Consider the following 8,546-nt stretch of genomic DNA (forward strand, 5'->3'; position numbering starts at 1 on the left):
CCGCAGAGGAGGCCAGGCAGCGAGAGTGGGCGGGGGAGGGGTCATCCTCTGGCCCCCAGCTGGCAGGCAGCTCAGTCGGAGTAGATGATGAAGCCGGAGAACGTGCTGTATTTGTTGCTGTTGCCGCCGTGCGCCTTGCCCCCGTCCAGCTTGATGAAGACCTCATCGCCGGCGTCCAGGTGCAGTATCACGCTGTTGCTGGCATAGTCGTAGTTCTGGTCCGCGTCCTGAGCGATGGCGCTGGCCCGCACCTGCGCGGGGTGGGTGCGGGCGGGAGTGAGGGGCGGGAGGAGGGGGAGAAAGCCAGGTAGGTCAGAGGTGAGGTGACCAGGAGATGGACCAGAGACCCTAAGATCCGGCCAACCCCACCCACGTCCTTTCTCCACCCACCCCCCAACCCTTGCCAATCATCACGGTGGGGAGGAGGTGGGGCCAAGGGGAGGCCCTGGATTTGGAGTCTACCTGAAATCTTCCTCAAGTCCTCTAAGGCTTGCCCTCTGACCTCTAGGAGCTCCTAACCAGCCAGATCTGCCCTCCTGGCAGAGAGGGATTCTTAGGACCCCCTCCCCCCAGGGAATGGGAAACCAGACCCTCGGTCAGCAGTCTTTTCTTTTTGCCCCCCACTGGCCCCCTCTTTGCCCATGGATGGACACAAGGACTAGGGGTCCACACTGAGAGGGCAGTGAGTGAGGGTCCCGTCATTCCTCCTTCCTCTCCCCAGGTTCAGATGAGGCCTGTCGGTGGGCCTGCAAGGAGCCCAAACAGACCCCACACCAAAGGACACACGCTCCGCTGTCAGGTAGCTTCTGCCTCGCCGTCACCCTGCAGGGCAGAGCCCAGCGGAGGCGTTTCATGAAAGCAGACTGTCACAGCTTTCTCCCAAGGAGCGGCTGGTGGGTTCGAAGCAATAGCCTGTCAATGAGCAGCCACGGGCTTAAATCCCTGCATTTCCGGGGGTCCACCCTGGATTATTATCCCACGCTCATCCACAGTGGATTCCTAGCTCCTCCTGTCTCACCCGAGGTGGGGGCAAGGAAGTGGGTGAGCGGAAGGGAATGCAGGAAAGCCTTCTATGATCTCATGTGGTACTCTTGCTGGTCCTGGTCCTGGAGGGGTGGGTGGGGTGGGGTGGTAGGGACAGAAAATGAGGCAGTGAGCATGATGCCTGCCATCACTTTGGGAGTCCTGACTCTAATCTAAGATAAGGAGTCAGGGTGTGCGTTGTTGGTGGGTGAATTCCCTCCCAGCAGTCCTCTCTCATAGCTCACCCACCCGATGCCTGAGTCTTCGGATCGGGGACTGCCCTAGAAGATCCTGAGCGGAGAGTGGAAGGGAGGTGCCATGGCTGGGGTTCCTTGTGGAGAAAGCAAGCATTGAACTGGGTCCTTTTTGCGCTTGCCTCAAAGGCCCCTCTCCTGAGGCAGCTCCCCCCAGGACTAGACCAGGCCATATGAAGGGAGGGGCCCAGCCTTCCTGCCTGGTGGCAGCCAGTGCTGCTGACTCAGCAGCAAAGATACTGGGAAGAAACCCCAACATATTTGCATGCAGCCTGTCATTTAAAGGCCAAACCTGTCTGGTCCCTGACTCTTCCGTCAACCTCTTCTTCCCCAGCCTGGGAAGGATCTGTTTGGTCACTGAGCGGTGAAAACGCTGGTCTAGCTAAGCAGGGGTGGGGTGTATAATGTGAGGGGACGAGACTCTGTATTAATGAGCTCAGTTTCTCAATCTGGCAAATGGAACAGGACACCCTGCCTCACCACGGCCACTTTTATGAAAGCCTTTGATGATGAAGGAAAAAAACCCCAAAAAACAAAATAAAAACTTGGTGGAGCTTTGAGTTGCTAGGAATGAGCTTCAAGCAAGCAGCCCATTTTGGTATTGTTCCCTGGGCCCTAATCATGGTAGTATTTATTATTACACATGCATTCCATTATCTCTGTTAATAAATTACTACTAATAGCAATTATTTTTATTACCCAGATTAATTTAGCCTTAACTCATTAAAACAGTGTGCTCTCTAATAGCCAACCTCATTAGAATACAGTCATTTGTCATCAGGAATTTCCCAGTGATGTGACAGGCATCAGAACTGTTATGCTTCTGTTTATTATTTATTCATCACCATGATTGTTGCTGTAATTATCCTCATTATCTACAGAAGCGGGGAGAATGTATGCCCTCCCGTTCTTACACGGTGGGGGATTCCGGAAGGAAACCCAGGGGTCCTGATTCTCTGCTTGAAACTGGAAGTAGTGGAGGCATGCTGCTCTTGGTGGGGGCCAAGGGGATGTTTGAGGAACTGAGGTTGCTATTGAAGCAGGACAGCAAGTCTGGGATCTGTCAGGAGGGGGCACCCTAGAGTCACTTCCTGAAGGGTTGCCAGGGGAAACTGAGGCCATAGTCTGGTCCGGGGCCCAGAATGGGGCGAACATGCAGGGCCTGACAGAGCCTGCAGCTCAGTGCTGAGTGTTGGGTGTACAGGTATGGTCCCCAGGGCAGCCAGCCTGGCCCACGAGGATGCTGAAGCTTTCACACACTTACTGGGCTCCTGCCATGTCAGCTGGCGTCCCTGGCTGGGGCTCGGCTGCTAACTGTACGCTAACACCCACGGGTTCACCATGAGTCCAATCAACAATTGGTTTGGCTCCTCGTCCAGGTGCAGCATGAGGGGTCAGAAGGATATTTGGGGAGCCCTCTTTCAATTGGAGAAAGATGAGGCCGTTGGCTCCTGTAGGGATTTACGGTCTCAGAAACCCTATATCAAGGGTTCTCAATCTTCCTCATGCCGTGACCCTTTCATACAGGGCCTCATGTTGTGATGACCCCCAACCATAACATGATTTTCATGGCTGCTTCATCACTGTCATTTTGCTACTGTGATGAATCAGGTGACCCTGGTGAAAGGGTCGTGCAACCCCCAAATGGGTTGCGACCCACAGTTTGAGAACTGCTGCCCCATATAGTGTTGCTATAAGTCGAAATCAACCTAATATCAGTTAGTTAGCTAGTTAGTTCTCCCATCTCAGGTGAGAACCTGATCTCCAGTCAGGTCTTTCTAGCACTCATCTGGGGACCTCTCCTCTTACTGCCTCTGCTGTCCAACCTCTGGCCATTTTTTGTCAGGGAGGTGTTGTGATTTGGGTGAAAGTGTACAGGGGAGCTTAGTTTCCCCTTCAATGGCTTCCACACACGTGGTTTCAACCACCTTAGTGCAGTAGCGCATTTCCCACGCCCCTGTACCCCCACCCCAGGGCCCGTTCCCATTCGTCCATCCTGTCTGCCTTTTGAAGCTGTGTTTGGAAAAATGCTGGTCTTTTGGTCTCCTCTGGTGGACTGCTCTGAGTAGCACGCTCCTTCTGGGGTTCACGGTGCATTTTATAGGTCTGCCTATCATTTTCCTGAAAGAGGCATTCTGGAGGGGCTTCACCCCCTTGCCATTTTTAACACTCCCCTTCCCGAAGAGGACGCTAGCTTTAGATCCTGGTCTATGTCCACTCTGTCCTCCTGCCCACTTTATCAAGCTGTGCCCTCCCTCACCCATCTCAACTGCAGGCAGCTCACTTGGCTCAGGGCACTGCTCTAACCAAGCACCCCTTCCTCAGACACCCCCCTCCCCTGGTTCCCCAAGACCTCATGACCAGGGCTAAGGCCAGCAGACTCGGGGGTGGTGATTCAAAGCTGCCCCCAGGGAGAAGGTGGATAAGGAGGGCAGGCTGCAGACAAGGAGAGGAGGTGGGGCACAGCACCACACACGATCCCCAAAGATCTTGCTCAGGGAAGAGCCCGGGCCAGTTGTGTCTTCCTGCAGAAGCACTGGAAGCCTCACTGCAGGCAGAAAGCAGGGTGGGAAAGCAGAGCTCAGGGTCTCGCCGCCACTCCCCGGCAAGCCCCTCTGCTCCATTCCTGTCACTCAGCCTGGCCTCCTCTGCTCACTGGAACCAATGTCCTCTTCCACCTGAGCCTGCCTTTCTGACCTACCCGTGGGATCCAGGCCCACCATCCTGGGCCCACCCCCATCCTCAGGCATAGGGTTCAGCCCCACGGAACCGCTGCCCTCCAGTCAAGACATCCGTGGGCAGGAATTGCTGTTGGGCCCGAGGCCACCTTTGGTGTGGCACTCATTAGAGCAGCGGTTCTCAACCTGTGGGTTGTGACCCCTTTGGGGGTCAAACGACCCTTTCACAGGGGTCCCCTGATTCATAACAGTAGCAAAATGACAGTGATGAAGTAGCAACAAAAATAGCTTTACGGTTGGGGGGGCCACCACCACATGAGGACCTGTATGAAAGGGTGCGGCATTACTGCGTTAGAGGGTTTTATTGTCTGATTACCACTGTTCCCCACACAGGCCAGTCGATTGACCAGCACCCTGCCTCAGACCTGGCTCCTAGGAGGAGTTCAAACCAAATGTGCGGAACGACTAGTGGGACTGAGTCTCTCGGGCCATCTGGAAGAAGTCACACGGATGGGGGTGGACTGGCTTCTCTTGAGTTTGCTTTTTTGGTGGGGTGGTGGTGAAAGACCTAAGTAAACACTGAGTCTTTGGAACCCCTGGTTAAAATGACCTCCTTTTTTTCCCTCTTGACCTGTGGCCCCATTTGCAATGAGCAGCCTTGGCCAAAGCCCTGCCCTTCCTCTCCCACCCCCATTGGTGGCGAAAGAAGGGTTCTGAGGCAGTTTCACCTTGAATCAAGTGCCCCAAACCACCACAACCACACACACACGGCTGTCTTTAAGACCTGACCTCCTGAGGGCATACAGGACCTAGGACCCCCAGATGGGCTGGTGACAGCCCTCACTACCCAGGCAGGCTGGGCTTCCAGCCCCCTGAAGGCTCAGCTTGGTGCCAGCTCAAACTTTGCTGGGGAGAGGAAGACGTTCTATTGATGAAGGTGACATTGCAGCTTCCCTTATTGGTGATTAATAATGAGGACCATGGGACTGTCTGCAGAGTGCTCCCATGAAGGTTCCTGGGGCCTCCCCTTAGGTCAGGAACCAAGGACAAAGAGGAGAGACAAGCAGAAGCCTGAGAGGCCCGAATTGGAGATACACAACACACACACACACACACACACACACACACACGACTAGAGTGAGGGGGTTTAAACTCGGGTGGGGTAAGGGGAGGGCAGGAACCCAGGAAGAGACAACAGCAAAGGTAGACACAGGGCAGAGAGAGACAGGGAGAGGCAGGAACCAGAGAGCAGCAGGCAGGGGGACTAGAAGAGGGGCAGACCCATGACAAGCAGTTAGGGGGCTTTTGCTGACTCCTCAAGGTCTGCCCCCACCCCACCCTCGCCCCTCTTCTCTGCCATGAAGACCCTCAGCCCAGCAGAGCCCCGGGGCTAGTGCTGGGGCGAAAAAGGTCCTAACAGGGTCTTGCATTTAGGTCAGACCAGCTCAATTTAAGTTCTGACCCATGAAAACACCCCTTATTTCACGAGAATGCTTGACCTGATCACACCCCCCGGGTGGGATCCAGACTGCCAGTCAACAGCTGAGAGGTGTCCAGGGAGCTGGAGCCCCGCAAAGTTGCTTCTATGTAATACGATTGGGCAGAGGGTTAGTTCTCCTGCTGGCTGCTCAAGGAGAGTGATTGTGAACGACCAGTTCTCACCAGGCTCCCGGCTCTCGCCTGCCAGTTCCTACCCCTGGGATCCGGGCTGAGAATCCAGAGATTTCTCTGGTATGCCAGCCATCAGGAAGGGTTGGATCTGGGAGACTCTGAAGAGGGAGGGGTTCCTCCTCTTCATCCCGCCTCTGGAGAAAAACTTTTCCCCCAGGCAGCCCCCTTGCTGGGTAGCTCCGGCACAGACAGAGAGAGGGTGCGCAGTCCCGGCTTTTGCCAAGGGTGTCAGATTGGCGCAGCTGGCCCTTCCGGAGGACGAAGGATGTACAGCTCGCCGGGCTTTCTCTTCCTTTGTGCCCCAAACCTCTCCCACCACCCACCTTCTCCGCTGCTTGTGCGCACAGCCCTGAGCCCAGGCACCCGCCGGCACCAAGGTTGCTTCCCCTACCTGCTGCCCTAGAGCCCATGTTTGCCTTCTCTATTGTCTGCTGGCACTAACCGGAACCCCAGTTCCCAGATGCCACTTCCCCAGGGTCAAGCCCCCAAGGGGCAGCCCGCGTGCCCGCCCAGGGACCCTTACATCAAAGCATTTCCGTGCTGCCCCGTATCAGCAGTGTCTGCCTTGAAGCCGGCGCCCAGGGAACCCAGGAGTTAGGAGTGCTGGCTGGGTCTGCCCATCCCCAAATAGGTTGTCCACCTGCGCCCTCCTAGAGCAGCCTCCAACTGTGACCCAGTGCCTGTCCGCCCTGGGCTGCCTGCCCCCAGGCCAGCCCCGTGCCCACCTGGCCGTTCTTGCAGAGGTCCGCCCACATACTGGTGCCGTCGCCGCCGCGCATGAGGACGTGGTAGGTGAAAAAGTAGGTGCCGGGAATGTTGCACGTAAACTTGCCGCTGGCTGCGTCATAATTGTTGCCTAGGTTGGTGACCACGTCGTCGAACTTGAGCACCTCGTAACCCTCGTGGGGGTTCTTGAGGCCGGCGTAGAAGGCCACCCGCGGCACCGTGGTGTAAGTGGCCGTGCTGATGGCGCCGCCGCCTCCCGCGCCTGGCAGCCCGGGGGGCCCTGGCTTGCCGGGTTCACCCTTTTCCCCCGGCGGCCCCACGGGGCCCGGAGGACCCTGGTCCCCGGGGGGACCAGGGGGACCGGGCTTGCCGGTGCGGCCCGGCTTCCCCTGGGGGCCCTGCACCAGCGTGGAGGGCGGGGGCGCACCGCTCTGCTCGCTCAGGGCGTCGCCGCCGTCGGGCCGCGCGCCAGCGCTGGGGCCCCGCGCCGGGTAGGGGTCGCACACCATGCGGCAGGTGCCCAGCATCTCATAGTGGCCGTCCGGGCCGCCCGAGCTCACCAGCACCGGGATGAGCACCACGAGCACCAGCAGCATCACCACGCCCGCGGCGGCTGCCAGCAGGGTCTTCCGGCCGGCGCGGAGCCTGGGGAGCGCCGGGCCGCCCGGCCGCGCCGTCGGGGCAATGGTGCCGGCGGGAGGGGGCGCGGCAGGGCGCCCGCGCTCAGGGGCGGTCCGGCGGGGCTGCGGGCATGGGGCCGGGCCAGGGGCGCCGCGCGGTGTGGGCTGCGCTGCGGAGCCCAGCCGCCGACTCCTGCCTCGCGCCTCCCTCCCGCTGCGCGGCCGGACTGAGCGCCGCGGCCGCCGCCTCCCGCCTCGTTCCTCCCGCCTCCCAGCGCCCGGGCCACCGCCCCCTCGGCCGCGCGGGCCCGGCCCGGCCCCGCCCCTCCGCGCGGCTCGGAGCGCTCGGGGGTGGGGCTGTGGGCGGGGCTGGAGCCCAATTGGGCCGCGGGCGGCAGGGCCCCGCCCACCGCGCGGGGAGGGACGGAGAAGGGGCGGGGCTCGGCGGCTGGGGTCTGAGCCGTGGGAAGCCGAGGGAGACTGAGAGAGCGAGACCGAAACCGGGGATTTGGAGGAGGCTAGAAGCTGAAAAGCAGGGAGAGGCTCCCAGAAGAAAAGGAAGAGTAGAGACCCAGGAGGGCACGGAGGAGAGGGCCACAGGGAGAGCTAGAGAGCGCCGAGGAGGACCGAGAGAGGTTTAGGACCGAGAGAGGTTGCAAAGGTTCGTCGCGAGGAAGGCCGAGAGGGATGGAGGGAGACGTCTCGCAGGCGGGGGGCGGAGGCGAGGAGGGGTGGCCTGGTCTGCTGGGGACAAAGAGCGATTGAGGGGAGGACAGAGCTGGAAGGGGTAAGGGAAGGCTGTGAGAAGTTAGAAGAGAGACGAGATGGCCAAAGGAGGCGAGGTTCGGGGGGCCATCAGGCACCCTGGCCCTGCAGATCACCTGTCCACCTGTCAGGGTGCCCAGCGGGTTACCCAGTGAACCCATCCCTCCTCCTCTTCTGGCTCCTTACTGTTCTCTCAGACCCACCTTTCCCCCAGAAGGGCCAGGATCTTGGGTCCCCATTGAGCTCCAGGCCAGACCAGACAGCTTTTTCTCCAGGTCCCTTCCACCATCATCCTCTGATTACCCCCCTTCACCCCTCATTCAGCCCAGGGCAAACAGGGATCCGAAGAAAACGAGCGCCTCCACATCTGCTCTCCTTCTGAGACTAAGAAGACGTCTCTGGATTGCAGGCCCCTCTGCCAGTCACCAGGACAGGTTCACCCCATCCATCTCCTCAGCCCTCTTCCCTCAGCCTCCTGGCTGGGGGTAGGGGCTCCCTTACTCCTCTCCCCGTGTTGTTGTGTGAGGCGCTTCACCTCAAATGCAGCAAACTGTGTAGGTTGCATAAACTGGGATGTGTCTGCTTCCATCAAAATATTTGTCACATTACTTGAGGCCCGGCTTCTGCTGGTCCACTGTGCACCTTCACCTCCCTTGATTCAGCGCACCACACGGAGCAGGGCTGGCTGCTGCAGCAACACCCAGCCTCTACCTACCCTCCTGCTCACACACTCCCCTTGCTGGCCCAAGTGAAGTTCATAGAATTTTCTGGACTCTCCTAGTCAAAGATGACCTCTTTAGCCCTGCTGA

General features: G+C 58.9%; 1 protein-coding gene across 1 annotated transcript; it reads right to left on the minus strand.

The window, feature by feature from the left end:
• On the minus strand, nucleotides 1-6,948 carry C1QL1 (complement C1q like 1). Its single transcript, XM_075559394.1, has 2 exons — nucleotides 6,352-6,948; nucleotides 1-251 (listed from the first exon to the last, which is right to left on the minus strand). The coding sequence occupies exons 1-2, from the start codon at nucleotides 6,946-6,948 to the stop codon at nucleotides 72-74; spliced, it is 777 nt and encodes a 258-aa protein (XP_075415509.1). The 3' UTR covers nucleotides 1-71.
• Nucleotides 6,949-8,546: the final 1,598 nt, after the last annotated feature.

This window comes from Tenrec ecaudatus, chromosome 10 (genome assembly GCF_050624435.1).
Source record: "Tenrec ecaudatus isolate mTenEca1 chromosome 10, mTenEca1.hap1, whole genome shotgun sequence".
NCBI lineage: Eukaryota > Metazoa > Chordata > Mammalia > Afrosoricida > Tenrecidae > Tenrec > Tenrec ecaudatus.